The sequence below is a fragment of the Chenopodium album genome, chromosome 2 (assembly GCF_948465745.1).
Source record: "Chenopodium album chromosome 2, dcCheAlbu1.1, whole genome shotgun sequence".
Classification (NCBI taxonomy): Eukaryota; Viridiplantae; Streptophyta; class Magnoliopsida; order Caryophyllales; family Amaranthaceae; genus Chenopodium; species Chenopodium album.
Genome location: NC_137835.1, coordinates 79,144,278 through 79,161,375, shown reverse-complemented (window position 1 = coordinate 79,161,375; position 17,098 = coordinate 79,144,278). Strand labels below are relative to the sequence as shown.

At 35.2% G+C, this 17,098-nt stretch overlaps 2 protein-coding genes across 2 annotated transcripts; one reads left to right on the top strand and one right to left on the bottom strand.

Annotated features, from left to right (window-relative positions):
- The first annotated feature begins 1,448 nt into the window (after positions 1–1,448).
- Positions 1,449–4,204, top strand: LOC145588979 (pectate lyase-like). The gene is made up of 4 exons (XM_081645563.1): positions 1,449–2,082; positions 2,680–3,337; positions 3,648–3,890; positions 3,980–4,204. Exons 1-4 carry the CDS (start codon positions 1,886–1,888, stop codon positions 4,202–4,204), a joined length of 1,323 nt encoding a protein of 440 aa, XP_081501689.1. The 5' UTR covers positions 1,449–1,885.
- Positions 4,205–4,947: 743 nt separating this feature from the next.
- On the bottom strand, positions 4,948–13,666 carry LOC145601984 (uncharacterized). The gene is made up of 13 exons (XM_081658092.1): positions 11,963–13,666; positions 11,295–11,469; positions 10,507–10,619; positions 9,997–10,092; positions 9,835–9,904; positions 9,417–9,472; positions 8,948–8,998; positions 8,398–8,502; positions 8,264–8,308; positions 7,648–7,735; positions 6,512–6,717; positions 5,476–5,562; positions 4,948–5,351 (listed from the first exon to the last, which is right to left on the bottom strand). Exons 1-13 carry the CDS (start codon positions 13,328–13,330, stop codon positions 5,187–5,189), a joined length of 2,625 nt encoding a protein of 874 aa, XP_081514218.1. The 5' UTR covers positions 13,331–13,666; the 3' UTR covers positions 4,948–5,186.
- Positions 13,667–17,098: the final 3,432 nt, after the last annotated feature.

Genomic DNA, 17,098 nt, shown 5'->3' with positions numbered 1-17,098 from the left:
CTTTACATTGATTTATACCAAGCTTTGGGTTTGAGTACTGAAGTCTATTGCAAAGGAAAAGGAATTCTTTAATTTGCTTTCAAACTTGTTGTTGCAATAATTTCAAGTGAGCAATTAATAAAAACTCGATCTAATGTTGCAAAATTTTCAGTTGCACCATTCATCAACAAATAAAGTAAAGTAATTCAACACACGCCAAACACGGATATCTTAATTTCTCAAAAATTATATTGGTTTACCTTACATGTGCTACAACTATTGAGGGTAAATTATTTGGCAGCTACATTGTCTTTATAGATTATTAGACTATGTGCTACAAAGAAAGTTTGTTTTTTTTTTCTTTATAGATTATTAAACTATGTTGTCACAAAGACAAAAAAAAACTTCTGATTTTGAAAATAGTGATTTAAAAGAAAATTCTATCAATTTACTCAATTTTTTTTAAATCGATCGATAGCGTGTAGGTAAAGATTAACTCTTTATTTATAATGATTATTTAATTTAATATGCTAATACGAGTTTTTTTTTTTTTTAAAAAAGAAAATATTGTACTAGTACATAGTATGAGTTATTGTTAACATGTGCCCATCGTTAGAAGATCCCTAAATCAATGTGTGATATGCACTAATCAATTGTGTTTTACTATTGAATGAAGATTACACTACACCATTGATACTAAAAGCGAATGAAGAGTACACTACACCATTGATACTAAAAGCCAAGTGTCATGGAAGGATTCGCTTTTAGAAATGAAGATATTTTAACCTATCTTTCATTATTTTATAATAGATATTTTTTTCTAAAATAAACAAACATATAATATATTACAATAATAATGTAATACTCCATATCATTTTGTATCATATTTTTTCTTTGGAAGTTTTTTTTTTTTTTTTGCTCCAACCTGGATTGACTCTTTAACTTTTATTACAAAGTATATATTTGTTGATTTATTTATAATAATAACACTACAATTCAATAGATAAAAATAAAAAACCTTGATTATTAATTATCACAAAAAAAAGCAATTAAATTTGTATAAAACATTATGTCGGTCAAAGTAAGCTACAAACATTGTGCCGGTCAAAACATGCCAACAAAATTGGGACGTTGAGGTATGTACATTACACATGTTACTCTAAAAAAAAAAATACGTTGCATGGGTTATAATTAACATAAAATTTAATTCTTATGTACCCGTCAAAAAAAAAAAAAATTCTTATGTAAAATCCTATAATCATTAAATTTGTTTTTTTTTTTTAAATAAAATGTTTAATGATCAATAACTTTTGACATCAATATAATATTAAACTCAAGTTTTGTTTTGCTTTTTTTTTTTTTTTATGATTATTTTTTTTAAAAAAGAAATTCAAGTATGTACTTCAAGTTTTTGTTAAATTAATATTGTAATTAAAATTTAGGTTAAGTAAAAACCGTGCATTGCACGGGACTTAAACTAGTTCTTCTTTAAACACGAAGCCATATGTATAGTACGCCAAATGTCTACAATTTGCTAAAATTGGAGCAAAAAGTGTACATATTTTTACCACCCCTATAATTTTTCTGTTTTTTTTTTTAATTTGCCAATTTTTGTCACATGTACATATTTTTACCACCCTCTATTATATTTTCTGTTTGTCTATTCGCCAATTTTTGTCACATTCACCTTTCTTCACTCTCTGCTTCCCATTTCCTTTTCTTTTCTTTCTTGTTTTAGAATTTCTTTCCTTTATACCACTATTTTGCAACTAACAAAATTGGAATTTCAATCTTGGGTAATTCAGAATAGATTAAAAACACTCTCAAAAAATTTAAAATATTATTAAAAAAAAAAAAAAAGAATTTGTTCGGAGATAAAAGAAGGTTAAAAAAACAGAAAAAAAGAATGACAAAAGTTACAATAATGTGTATGTTCTTGTTCATATTTGTTTCAATCATCCTTCCCCTACATGTACAGGCTAACATTGGTGATTTCGACGACCATTGGAAAAATCGAGAGCAGCAAGCAAAGATGAATGCAGCTAAGGCTTATGATCCCAATCCACAAGAAGCTTGTCACACGCTTAATAAACAAGTTCACGAGTATGTTATTACCATTCACCTTTCATTTCTTACAATATGCTCTACACATTTGACGTTTGATAGTAGGGGCACATAGAGACCTAAATTTCAAATCTAGACGCGATGTCTAAATAAGAAATCTTTTAAATTTAAATAGACAAGTCGATTTTGAATCACCAGCATAGGCGTCAACCCAATCTAACTCATCCTTATAGATGCAATAAAGTGGCCTAATAATCTAAATTATTTTTTATCACGCAATACACTTTTTTTTCAAAGGCCAGGCTTCCTATCATTGAGTCTGAAATGATTCTAATTTTTTTTTTTAAAAAGAACAAATATTTTTGAAATATGTAACATACACTTTTATTTTGGAATAAGTTATAAATAATATTATCTTTGAGAAAGTAAAACGCGAACCTATGGATTGAACAAAGTTTGAACTCAAGACCTCAAGTTTCAAAACTATATTGCCAGCCACTAAGCTATATCATATTATATGTCATTTTATTAAAATTAAATATAATTAAGGATTTCAATTATGGAATTAATGTAGTATCTTGAGGCATCGCCCAAAGCCTATAAAAACTAGTTATAATTATATGTTTGATGACACAGGAACTACCATGAGACGAGCAACAACAATACAAGGAGGGGCTTAGGGAAGTATGATGGTCATTGCCTAGCCGCGAACCCTATAGACCGGTGTTGGAGATGTGACAAGCACTGGTCCATGAACCGTCAAAAGCTAGCTGATTGTGCTAGAGGGTTCGGTCACAAGACCACCGGGGGTAAAAAGGGAAGAATCTATTTTGTGACCGATGACTCGGATGGTGACCTACTAAACCCTAAGCCAGGAACCCTCCGCCATGCAGTCATCCAAGATGGACCACTTTGGATCACTTTCAACCATGGCATGGTGATTAGGCTAAGTGAAGAGCTCCTCGTTTCGAGCAACAAGACGATAGATGGCCGTGGAGGGCACGTACACATAGCCGGCGGGGCTGGAATAATGTTACAATATGTGGATAATGTGATCATACATAGTGTACATATACATGATATTAAGAAGGGAAATGGTGGGCTTATTAGAGATTCTATGAGCCATTTTGGGTTTAGGACTGCTAGTGATGGTGATGGTATATCTATTTTTGGATCTACTAATATTTGGATTGATCATGTTTCTATGTCTAATTGTATGGATGGTTTGATTGATGCTATTGAGGCTTCAACTGCTATCACCATCTCCAATTGTCACTTCACCGATCACAATGATGTAAGTATACGCTCCCTGTGTGCTATATGTTTGGCTATTATACAGGGACTCACGTAGGACAATAATGTAGACAAGATTTGATTTTTACTTTTTTCGTTACATCTACAAAATCTTACAATCTAGGATATGACCAGTAAGTGTTTAGATCAGTTGGTAAGGTAGCAGTTATTCTAGCTTAACCGAGGTCTCAGGTTTAAAAAACCTGGGGATGTAATAACAACTAGTCTCATGATTAGAAATTTTGGATTGTCATAACATTAGTAACCAAATGCATATGTGTAAATAAGTAAATTTAATGATATATGTATAGGTGATGTTGTTTGGAGCAAGAGATGGTAATACATTGGATGAATTAATGCAAGTAACAATAGCATTCAACCACTTTGGGAAGCGTTTGATACAAAGAATGCCAAGATGTAGATATGGGTTCTTCCATGTTGTTAACAATGACTACACTCATTGGGAAATGTATGCCATCGGAGGAAGCCAACACCCTACAATCATTAGCCAAGGAAATCGCTTCATAGCACCTCCTAATCTCTTTGCTAAAGAGGTAACATTATCAACACTAGTACTTGCTTATGCTCTTAAAATGGATATAATCTAAAGTTTTTATTAATGATAACATGTTGGTGAATGTAGGTGACTAAGAGGGAATATGCACCATATAGTGAGTGGAAGAATTGGCTATGGACTTCGGATGAAGATATGATGTTGAATGGAGCTTTCTTCAATCAATCTGGAGATAAAACAAAGAAATTTGCCTACACTAGGCAAGACGTGATCAAAGCAAAACCCGGAAGTTATGTCAAGCGTCTTACACGCTTTGCTGGTGCTCTTAATTGTAAGGAAGGAGAAGCATGCTAAAATCGCGCTTAGCTTCTTCAATAGATAGCTATACTTTTTTCTCGATCCATTAGAATAACTACTGGCCTTGGGGTTAGCTGCTCTCATTTGTGAGCAATAGGAGACGCGTAAACAAAGTTGATTGTACTTAGTCGTATGGTTTAGCTAACGTACCCCTCTTTTATGGCTTGCTTCTTGCTTACAAATGGAGGCAAGAACAAGGAGAAAAATGCAAGGAATCTAGGAGCAAAGGCAATGTTTTTAAACTAGTATGTATATCATGATTATGTTCCTAGGAAAAATTGTGGTTTTGAAAGCATATATTGCATAATATACTTGCATACATTCGTACGAATATGTGTGTGCTTTACCAAAGTGAACCATAAATCGAGTCTTGTAGTTTCTTTGAAAAATAGAGAATAACTTGAATTTCCTTCAATAAAAACAGAGCAAAACTTAAATCATTTAGTTGTTCTAGCAAATGAAGTCTGATCATTAAGAGGCTTGCATCATATCCAACATTCCAACTAACTTGAAATCATACTATTGCATAACTAATAAAGTTCTACAACTTATTTGGGGCTTCAATATACCCTTCGTGAGGAGGACATCCTAATGTTTTTTTATCTTACTTAAAAAAAATTAAAAAAAATTAAAAAAAAACATTGAAGGGAATATGTAAAACTTAAATTTTTAACTTATCAAATTTAGATTAATGACTTTTTTTTTCTATTTTGAGAACAAAATAAGAGAAATTTAGGAGAAGTTAATGAGCATTTGCACATTTTAAAAAATGATACCATACAGTATCGATTTTGTTGGATTCTACCATTTGAAGAACCTCATTTTATGTCTTGCTCAAATGATCTTGTATTATACACATGATTACAAGCAAGCCTTGGAAAATTGGCAATACAATGTTATACAAGGGAATGAGCATATCCCATCCAAAGGGACAACATCAGGAAAAATGGAAACTAACTACAAAACTGTATGCGACACATCAGTCCTCCTCAGGATCAAGACCACCAATACGATGCCGCCTCCTGTCAAAAACAGCTCTGAAGGACTCTTGCTCTGCACGCTGCCTTTCTTGAAACATGGTATGCTTCTTCGTCTCTCTAGAATTTCCGGCTGTTGCTTCTTCCTTAGGTAGTGGATTTGACTTCTGTAGAATATAAGGCAAAAAGTTTATAATATTCTTGCAAAAAAAAACTACTTGTCCTTTTAATACAACACAACTAAATTGAAGTCCTTTAAATTATTCGATGAAGTTGAAGTTGAAAACCCACCAAGTTGTAACCTGCACCAGGGCCAATGACTAATGACACCAAATTTGCTTTCTTGACAGCACCAATGGAAAAACCAGTATTGCCACCCTATAAAACAGCATTATATCCAGTTAACAAGGAACCAGAGGTCAGCATATTTTAGCATACAGCAAGTCAGCAACACGCAACCCAAAAAATGGAAAGAAATCCACAAGCAATAAGCCACACAGTATAGAAGGAAATCCACAAGCAATAAGCAAAACTCCAAGCATGGAAGACTTGGAAGTAGCTCCACATTAGAAAATTGCTAGCATGTTGACAAAGCAGGTTTGCAGCTTTCTAATTGATCGTTAGACAAGCCAGGCATGGGAATGAGGAACAAATATTAGCAACTCCTCTCGATTAAATCTATCAGCATAACTCAATATATCCCGCAATCACAATTCTTGGATAAATCCTTGGAAGGACATGCCAAGCAGAACCATCAAGTTCAAGAAACAGCATCACATTTAGAGAGGAGAGGAGATTGAAACTTCTTCTCCCCATTGTTCTGCCAATTGAGTCAAAGGGGAAAACATAAAATAGAATTTTAACATTCAAACTACCTAACAAAATCAGGTGAATCACAATAAATATAACTACGGAAACACAGTTTATCAAAAGAAACAGAAAAAATTTAAGATATGGCAAAACAAACAAGCACGATATGGTTACAGCTACTACTCCTGGAAGGTTCAACTTATCACAAATGAGCCATCAAAGTTTAACTAAAAGGACACCAAAATAACCATTTAATGGTAGACCATAGACCTTTAATTAACTCCACTCTCGAGATAACACTTCTGATTTTCTGGAGTATAAATATACAAATGTAAAACATGGACAAACTTTGATTTCACTCTCGCAAAACGAAAGACAGTGCAGAAGACAATTATACGCGTCACAACCACAATATACATAAGTGGAAACCACTGTGCATGACTGCAGAGTATAGACCAATTAGACGATTATAGATCAAGCATGTAGATACATTGAAAGACGAAAAGAAATAGCATACCTGATCTCCCCAGTGAACAGATTTACCTTCTCTCCCATATGTTCTGACCAATCCAGACAAAACAGTGGCCTTGCCCTTCAAAACTTGATTTATCTCATCATCGTCATCATCCAAATTGTCTGACCATTTACTACGTCCTAAATCTTTGACTTCTTCTGCTGGATGATCAACCTGGGAATTCCAGTTCCTCTCATCCTTTTGGGAAACTGTATTTTGAAGACCAAAACTTAACCACAAACCCTTCCTCTCTATTCAGGATTTTTATGTTATACAATTGATGTCACTTCCAAAATGATTATAATAACAGCTTGAAAATTTGCAAGAAATTCTAAAAGCAAGTCATGACAATATAATCCTTTACCCTCTCAAAATCTTCAACTTTTAATGAGTGACCCAGCAAAGAAGATAACAATGTATAAATGGCTAAAAACATACAATCATGAGAAGTAATGAACCAAAAAGCATTCAAAAGATCTGGAAAACACTAAAATAACTTCCTCTGTTTCTTATTAGTTGACACACTTCATCTAGGCACACATTTTAGAAGGTGTCAAAAGATGTTAAAAGCCAATAAATACCCCTTGCCCACCATATTTCAAATCAATTTAAAGGTGTTAGCGAGGATAAAATGGGATTTATACATTAAGAAACTCACCAAAAAGAGACTTGTCAACTAAAAGAATTTTCCTAAAAAGGAATATGTGTCAACTAAAGAAAACGGAGGAAGTATTACATAAGGGTCACAAATGCAAGCATAATACAGCATTAAGCCAAATTTACAGCAGGCAGCATTTGGTACATCTCAAAATCAAAGGTGCAAGGTGTCCAACCAGCACCTTTTCAGATCACACTTTGTTTTTTCACAAAATAAACTGCTCATAGAAATATGATCCCACCAAATGAAAGAAATAATCATCTGCTAAATAGTGTCTTGAACTAGTATCAAGCAGTGGTAAAAAAAAAAAAAAAAAAAATCCACTCCCAACTGCATTGTTAATTTGCAAGGCTTTCAAATTTTATATATATATAAAATAAATAAAAATAAATAATAATAATAATAAAAAATTTAAAAAAAATAAAGGTTTTCAAACATGTAAAGGTAATAAAGTTTTATTAAAATAAATTTTGAACCATACCATAAGACCCAAAGTCTCCAGACGAAGATGTAACAATTTTCTCGGCTACTCTTTCATCAACATCCCCATCTTCCGTGTCCATATCAACCTGAGTGCAGAAACTGTCATCAATAGTAACTCACAACAAGAAGACTTACACTGCTAGTTTGGCAGGTACTAGACAATGATAAATGATGGTAATTGACTAATTGTATTGAGTCTATACTCCATCTGTTCATTGAAATTGCAACATGGGAAGTAAAATGATTGTAAAATCACTTTATTTGGATTATGGTTCTCACTATCTCTCTTCATCACATTTTTTCTGTTTTCATCTCTATACTCACATTTAAAAAAGTGAATCCACCCATGTTGCAGTTTTAACCAATTACTTAAGTGTTTCTTTTCAAGAATGTCCATGTTATAATGAAAATAAATTTGACATAACATACATAGAATTAAAGTTGCATTACTGGGGACTTCTTTGCAAATAAACACAGGTTCATTGGTATTACCATCATATATAACTGCCTATGGCCTACCAAATCAGCCAAACAGATTATGACCCTTAAAGATAATACAAAGTACAAATATAAAGACTCGCGGTATTTTTTTTTTTTAATGTAATTTATATTACCTCTTCTATATTGCTCTCCTTCAAATCATCTCCATGGAATAAAGACTGTCATAAATGTATTACACCCATATCAAGTTAGAACAATCTTGCTAACCATAATTCAAAAAGGCTATAGAAAGGACCATAGATTAAACCTTAGCATCCACTTGTAAGTACATTGATGGAGCTTCTTCCCATTTTGCAGCCATCTTTTCCACATCAACCTGATTAAAGCCGTGAATATTCCTAGCAGTGCAACCCTGAAATTTTTTTACAGATATTTCAAAAAAAAAAAAAAAAAAAAAAAGTAAAAGTATTTAAGTCAAGAAATGATGGCTCATCTACTACCCCTAAAAAATATGCAATACCCTAAAACATTCCAATCGTCAAAGACCGCAGGGGATGAGGGAATTAAAAAAGGAAATATATTAAAATGCCATACAAACAGAGACTTTCTACGATCCTCCTCCCTCACCCCACCCCACCCCCTTCTTTTTATTCTTTCCATTCAACAGTACCTTAGCTAAAGAACAAGGAGAGAGAAAGACGGAGAAAGAGGCAACTTGTGACAGTATAAGAGACAAAGTTTTCACACAAGAGGTATGCATCATCCCCAGTTGTAACTTGTAGGCCATGCTTTAAAGGCAGCACGAGAAGCCTAAACTATGACCAACAATATACATGAACGGCCTAAAGGAAACTCACCGCAGGATCCTTGTATGGTGCTTCCAGCACATAAACTTCATAACCCGACCTCTGAGCAAAAAATAAAAAGACAATCATTAGTTAAAGCATAAAGTATCAAGTATTAACTCGGATAGAATGGAGAAATTCAGTTAAAACAGAAATGAAAGCAGCAAAAGGACAGTTAGTGGCTGCAAAGTCAAACCAAATAACAAGCTTAAGCCATTAGCATTAATATCAATATAGCAATGAGCATAAAGCAGCATCAACATCTGCTAACCTTTGTTGATGTTGCAATATTATTACAGCAAAGAGTCACAAATTAACATCTAAAAGACAAGCGAAGCAAGGCCAATAAAAAATGTAGCAAACTGGCCCACATGGGTATTATCCCATCTGAACTTGAGAAGAATCCTTTTCCAGACCCCCAAAAGAACATGAAACAGACAACAAAATCTCGCATTACTGATTTTAAAGAAACAGAATATACCTTTGCAGTTGCCCAAAACTGAGCAAAATCAGCTACCCGCAGATTGCGGTCATCCACTAAGACGAGGCACAACAAATCAGCGACAAATGGGTCAATTGCCAATGAAAACTGCATCTGATGTCAGTGAAGATGAAAGCAGTGCAACAGCACTACATGACCACTAAGACCCACAGCTAAACTCAACAAAGGAATTCGTGAATTCCTATATAAATCAGGAATTCATGACTTCTTGTATGTCTATGCCTACGATTTTTCTAAAGAGCATATAGAAAGCATAATTTTATAGCACGGAAAGCCAAACCATACATTACTAGTTTCATAAAATAAGATTAAGTCATACTATAAAGAGAGTATAAAATTAGAAGATGCAAGAGAAAATAGATCAGTTGTTATTCACTAGTCTAATCATTAATCATACCAATTACAAAGGTGAAAGCACCCTCCTCAAGAGTCTTCTTAAATGCCTTTAGCATGCTTGATCTGTAAGCCTGTTGCAACAAAAACAAATTCAGAAGTCAAGAATTCCAAGACCATTTGAGCAACAGAGAAAGACATTTATAATTTTCAATTAGTGCAATACCTCCTCCATTTCAGGTTCATAACAGTACTCTAAGACCATCTTCATGGTAGGTTTCTTGAACCTTCCAGAAGATTTTGAAGCATCATTCTCCTCAACCTATGAAGCAAAAGATGCTACATGAGTATGAATTATTCAGATTTTAAGTTTAAAACAGTGTAAATAAACATCTCAACTGGATTAGGGTTGTAAAAGGATATTTTACCAAAGTAACCAAACTAATAAAACACTTCACCCCATAACGAATGTCCATCTTCCCATAACGAAAGTCCATCTTCCCATAATTAGGAAAGCGCACTTACTAAGCTTTCACATACTCATCACATCCAATTTTCAACATCCTCTAATTCAAAATTTAAATTATGCTTGTCGTGTTATCCCTTCAATATGATTTATAGGTCTATAAACCAATACACTGTCCTTGAGGATCAAACTAGTATATCTTACCGCATATAACAAATCAAACTGAACATTTTATGTGGAACATGAGAGGATAAAAAGCCAAAACTGTACCTTCTCAACTTCTGTCATGAAATAATCATCCATTGAATGAATTCTGGGAGCACTGCCACCATGTTCAACCTCCAAGTCACGTAACATCTTAGCCAAGTAACTCTTTCCACTTCCTGTGTAAAATATTACAATGGTGAGGAATCACATCCTTTTATTTTTTGAGATAATGTTTACTTATTTAAGTGCATGTGCATAGTGCTGTGCTAATTTCATGCACATACACATTAAGATTTTTTTTCCCCCTTCTTACTCATTATAACAAGCTAATGTGGTTGGGTTTTACAAAATTACAAATATGGCTAGAGGATTAGATGTATTTCAAATTGTTTTAGAAGTAGGAATAAGTATTTTATAACTTTTTCAGGTGATTTCCTAGATAATTAGCCTCAGGTAACTTATTTTTGTTACAGTATGCAGGATCAAGCTAAGATTAAGGTCATATAGTTTTGTCTTAATCTCGATCTTTTCGCCCTTACTTGTGTTTCAAGTATATCTGTAGCCTATTTTTATTTAATCAATTGATCAATTTTGGACTGTTTAACTTAAAAACGAACACCTGGATTCTGCAAAGTCTATTTGAGCTATCAAACATATACGAAGTATATCATCTTCTCCAATAATAAATTAAAAGTGTATCTTGACATATTTTAAAAAATATTGCTGCTTAAAACATTTCTAGTTCTTATCCATCTAGTACCAAACAGATAAAAAATACTCCATAGACCAAATTAAAAGTTCACGAAGAAGAGAACGTCAGATTCAGCAAAAAGGTCTAGCAATGGAAGTACCTGGTAAGCCTCGGAGTATAATCACAAAATGGTCTGGACGAGATTTCCGATGAGGTGGTTTGAATAAGTGGGTAGCATCTATAGTTTTTGGTTTATCAGGAAAAGTGTTCTGTGATGGAATTGTTTGGCCATCTCCAAGATATTGTCCAAATGATGTCAAAGTTCCTTGAGCATCCTGGAGAAAGAAAGAACGCCAATGTAACAGTTTGTTGGAATAGGGAAGCAATAGAATTTTTAAAATAAAAAATTTAAAAAAATAAAATAAAAAAATAAAAAATAAAAAAAAAGTAGCAAACTCCACAAAACGAGTCAAATAGACACAAACATCACAAATCATCAAATAGGAGAAGCCCTTGTTTTTCAATTAAACTAGCAGCACCATAAAAGATGATGCAAGTACTTTGTATTTTTCAAGAGTTCAAAGAAAGTTCGCCTTAGGAGGGAGGGAAAGTCTAGCAGGCTGTCAATCATGTATTCCAAGATATCAATTAACCATGACTTGAGAAGCTACATCACTCAGCAACCTAATTGGCATAAATGACAATTGGGTACATATCTTCTCCTACCTTCCAGTAGTCTATTGAGTATCTCAGAAACAAAATCTACTATGACTATACCATGACATCTACAAGCAAACAATAAATAAAGGAAGGTTTGGATTCACTCACCCGTTGAAAGGCACCACGAGACATATGTCCAAGTTGAGAGTTCAGCGGATGTGAATTTGCCCGTGTGTGAGATTCAGGAATCGGGGCATGTGAAGAGTGCACTGGAGCTGAAGAGCCAACAGGAACAGGAAACAATGAAGATGATGCTCTGGGTGGTGAAGATAAAGGCTTGTGATCTGTTGGCCAAGGACCTGGTGGCTCCATAGGCAGAGGTGGAGGTGGAGAAGCTGGAAGTGGAGGCTGCATGTCAAATCCTTGTGAAGCATTAAAATGACCCGTGTTTTCTGAAATAGAGTTACCATAACCACCCTGGTAATCCATATGTGGGGCTCCGTAATGAGGCCTGGCAGGAGCAATATGATTACCAGCTGGAACATGATAACCATCAGGAGGGGGTGGCCTGGTTTCAATTGGCGGCCTTAAATCACTTAAAGGGCGTGGAGGACCATAATCATATCTCAATTGACCAGGTCGCGGCACTGCAGGAGCAAGTGGTGGATGGCCACCGGAATAGTGGTTTGCTGTAGGCAAATTGCTCCTTTGATCATAATGTATAGGAGCATTGTGAGAATGCATAGGCTCTACATTGCTACCATAAAATCCCTCATTTGAACCACGCGGCATCCCATAGTTCGAGTGATGATAACCATGCTCTACCTCCGACACACTCCTTTTCACGCTATACCGCGATCCATACTCTACTCCATCCCTTTGATAATGCACACCATGCCCCACCCCAGCAGGGTTGTTACTCATCTCCACATTGCTCAACGGTCTCACTCCAAACTCACTCGAATTCCCAGGAACCCGAACATCAACATTCCTATCAAAACCCGAACTTTCTAGAGCATTCCCCCTCATGTCCCCACCAAAACCAAAACCCGGATTCGGTCCACCATGATCATGAACCATCTTTAACCTTCTCTCACCACCATCCACCGGAATTTTTGATGCCGGATAATTCCCATCGCCATGAACCCCATATATCCCAGGATAATTCCCATCAACCCTTAATCTCTTACTACCCCTATCATTCACATTGTTATAATAATCATTCCCCATATAACTACCATCCCCAAAACCAGGGTTTTGCATTGAATATGGACCTCCATTAACATTCCCAAAATTACCCACATGAGGAAAACTAGGGTTTCGATTACTAAACCCCGGATCATAATATGGGTCACTAGGATTAGTATTATTATAAACGGGTCGATTCATATTAATTGGGCGAAAATTGGGATCCAAATTAGGAGCAGAATATGTAGAGGGGTGAGGAAGAGGAGGGCAAAAGGGGAAGTGAGAGATTGAACAAGTTGGGCAGATGTTACCTTGGATAGTTGGGTGAGGACGCCATGAATGATCCATTGATTGAGCTCTGATTTGCAGTGAAGTTGCAGGAAAAAAGTGTCGATTAAATCGAAGAACACGATACAACAGAAATAGAGAAATTGAAAGGAATAGTAGTATTAAAGATTTTCTGAGATTTATGTGTTGATGTTTTCACTTTTTAGTAGGATGGGTGGGTGTAGAAACTACAAGAAGGGGATGAACATGGAAAACTGCCTTCAAAATCAAATTGTGTATGTTATAATCTGGGTTTTCTAAAGATTTGATATGGTCTGGGACGGCTTAAGCTTAATGTCACGGGAAGAGCACATAGCCCCTCTTGCGACGTCTGAATCTCCGGGGCTTAAAGGAATTAACGGCAAAATGACACAATATTACCACAAACGCGTGCATCGGTAAGGCACACAGATATTAGAAGGTTTGCTCGTTTGCTTCATATGGGACCTGTTGTGTTGGGTCATTTGGGAAATTGTTAGCACGTGACATTTAGCTCGATGTATTCGACAAGATCGGGTGTAGTTGTGGGGATAGTTGTTAGCTATAGATTGTGGTGTGTGGTTGTATGCTTGTATCTAACTATTTGCGTGAATAGTTTAGCTCTAGCTACGAAACATTTATACTTTAAACTTTGACAATTCATTATTTTCCTTGGTAATGTACAAACATTAAATGGTATTTGTATTATGAACACTGTTTATGCTATAATCACAAGATCTGGATAGTCATTAGGGTACTACTTCCTCATCCCAAAATTAAGTGTCCATTTCTAATCATCAATAATCAATCAATCAATCATCATCAACAAACACCGAAAATGACACGTGTCACTTTCTGGTGATGTTTTTCCCCTCCAAAACTTTCCCTCCCATTTTAGCAAAAAAAAATTATTTTGGAATATTTATATAATATAATACAACTATAATGCTCCATATTATTCCTAATCTAATATATTATCTTTACAATAATTGTATTCCTTTTTAATTCGTGTTCAGCTTAATTAAAATAGTTACACAAGATTTTTTTTTTTTTTTTTTTTTTTTTTTTTTTTGAAGAGAATAGTTACACAAGATTTTAAGACATTTTAATTAGGAAAAATGGAAAAGAAAATTCCAATCTTTGCACTTTTTCCTCCTAAAAATCCAACCTGCATTTTATTCCTTAAAAATCCAACCTTTATACCCAACCTTCTTCAACAGATCCATTTGACCTTTAACCTGTTAAACAGGTTAAAAAGTTTTTTTTTTTTTTTATTCTCACACTTTTCTTTCTCACTCCTCTTTCTCTCTCCTCTCTTCTTAAAAAACGGAAACAACCAGCAGCTGCCTCGCCACCAATTCCGCCACCACACAACAACCCTCGTGAACGCATCCCACCGCACCTTCAACAACCCTCCAACACTGCGCCTCCGACAATCCACGCAACACCAATTCCGCCACCACACAGTTCGATTCACCCACAATAAAAAATTTTATTTTTTTCTTTTCACTCTCCTTCCTCCAAACACCACCAATGCTCCACCCATTCCCACCACCACTGCATCACTCCGGTCCCATCCCCACAGCCAAAATCGCGCCCCTCCGTTTCCACCCCTTCAAAATCGCAAGAGAAACGCGTAATCCTGCACCAACCAGTCCCTAATCCACCCAACCGTTTTGCAGCCCCGTTTTCACCCCTTCCCAATCACCGCAACGGAAAAAGTAAGGTTGTTGATCTTCATCTATCTTTGTTGGAATAATTCCACCCAACTGCAGCAACCCCGTTTCTCTTGCGATTTTGATTTTTGTCGGAAAATTACGCGCCGATATGTATCCAACAGTTAAATTTGGCTGGATAACGTCGATGAATTCATACAGGGTAAGGGGGAAAGAGGAAAGGGGTGGTCGATCGGCGTTTGGGGATTGTTATTGTGGGTGGCGAATTGGTGACTGTGGGTAGCGTGTGTGCCGGCGAGAGGAGTGGTGTGGGATTGTGGGTTTTCCGGTGGAGAGGAGAATGGTGTTGCTGGGTTCCGGTGGCTGATGTGCGATGGGGATAGGGTGGTCAGGCAACGAGTTGGGGGGCTGGCTGGGTTCCCGATTTTTTTAAAAAAAAAACAATTTAAAAAAAATTAACCTAACACGTGGCATGTAACTTAAAAAAACCAGTCATCAACAGGTAATGGATCTGTTGGAGAAGGTGGGGTATAAAGGTTGAATTTTTGAGGAATAAAATGAAGGTTGGATTCTTAGGAGGAAAAAGTGCAAAGGTTGGATTTTTTTTTTCCCCATTTTTCCTTTTAATTATGGGGGGATAAGATATAATTTAGAAGGTTGAAATATGGTGGAGAGTATAAGATAAGGAGCCAAAAATACACTATTAACATTTAAATTATTAACAATAATGGGTTGAATGGGAAAAAAAAAAAAGGATATACTCATGGTGTTGATTTGAAATCTTATGAACCAATATAATTGAGTTAGTTTTTCGTTATATATTTCTGTAATAATTTTACCAAAGTTCTTATACAAGGAAGCTCCTGATGCCATGAGAAGCATTGGACCCGCATATGTAGCACGCAGTTGTTGGGGGTTTGGATTACTTTGGTGCAACCATTTTGAACAGCATTGTTAAAGCTTCCACTGTAGATAACAAATCAAAGGGTTGTCCTTGGCCTGGTTATCCTAGAATATTAACACAGGACGATTTGATTATTTTTACTGGTTGAAGTCTTCTGCATCGTGGGATTGCTTGAGTTGGCGAGAGGAGTGGTGTGGGATTGTGGGTTTTCCGGTGGAGAGGAGAATGGTGTTGTTGGGTTCCGGTGGCCGATGTGCGATGGGGATAGGGTGGTCAGGCAACGAGTTGGGGGGCTGGCTGGGTTCCTGATTTTTTTTTAAAAAAAAACAATTTAAAAAAAATTAACCTAACACGTGGCATGTAACTTAAAAAAACCAGTCATCAACAGGTAATGGATCTGTTGGAGAAGGTGGGGTATAAAGGTTGAATTTTTGAGGAATAAAATGAAGGTTGGATTCTTAGGAGGAAAAAGTGCAAAGGTTGGATTTTTTTTTTTTCTCATTTTTCTTTTTAATTATGGGGGGATAAGATATAATTTAGAAGGTTGAAATATGGTGGAGAGTATAAGATAAGGAGCCAAAAATACACTATTAACATTTAAACTATCATATATATATATATATATATATATATATATATATATATATATATATATATATATATATATATAATTGTACAATAATGGGTTCAATGGGAAAAAAAAAAGGATATACTCATGGTGTTGATTTGAAATCTTATGAACCAATATAATTGAGTTAGTTTTTCGTTATATATTTATGTAATAATTTTACCAAAGTTCTTATACAAGGAAGCTCCTGATGCCATGAGAAGCATTGGACCCGCATATGTAGCACGCAGTTGTTGGGGGTTTGGATTACTTTGGTGCAACCATTTTGAACAGCATTGTTAAAGCTTCCACTGTAGATAACAAATCAAAGGGTTGTCCTTGGCCTGGTTATCCTAGAATATCAACACAGGACGATTTGATTATTTTTACTGGTTGAAGTCTTCTGCATCGTGGGATTGCTTGAGTTCTTATGCTTATTATCTGATTTTTGACCAATATTATCTAATTTTTTATACTTATTATCTAATACCTGGCCAATATTATCTAATTTCTGATACTTATTATCTATTTTCTTATACTTATTATCTACACCAATATTATCTTATTTCTGATACTTATTATCTAATACCTGAGCAATATTATCTAGTTTCTAACAATTATTA

Excerpts from the sequence above, each read along its gene's own strand:
- LOC145588979 (XM_081645563.1), top strand. The coding sequence starts at position 1,886 with ATGACAAAAGTTACAATAATGTGTATGTTCTTGTTCATATTTGTTTCA. Across the intron at positions 2,083-2,679 it reads CTTAATAAACAAGTTCACGA|GAACTACCATGAGACGAGCA; the intron begins GTATGTTATTAC and ends TTGATGACACAG. Across the intron at positions 3,338-3,647 it reads ACTTCACCGATCACAATGAT|GTGATGTTGTTTGGAGCAAG; the intron begins GTAAGTATACGC and ends ATATATGTATAG.
- LOC145601984 (XM_081658092.1), bottom strand. The coding sequence starts at position 13,330 with ATGGATCATTCATGGCGTCCTCACCCAACTATCCAAGGTAACATCTGC. Across the intron at positions 9,905-9,996 it reads ATGAACCTGAAATGGAGGAG|GCTTACAGATCAAGCATGCT; the intron begins GTATTGCACTAA and ends TTGTTGCAACAG. Across the intron at positions 6,718-7,647 it reads TGGAGACTTTGGGTCTTATG|TTTCCCAAAAGGATGAGAGG; the intron begins GTATGGTTCAAA and ends TTCAAAATACAG.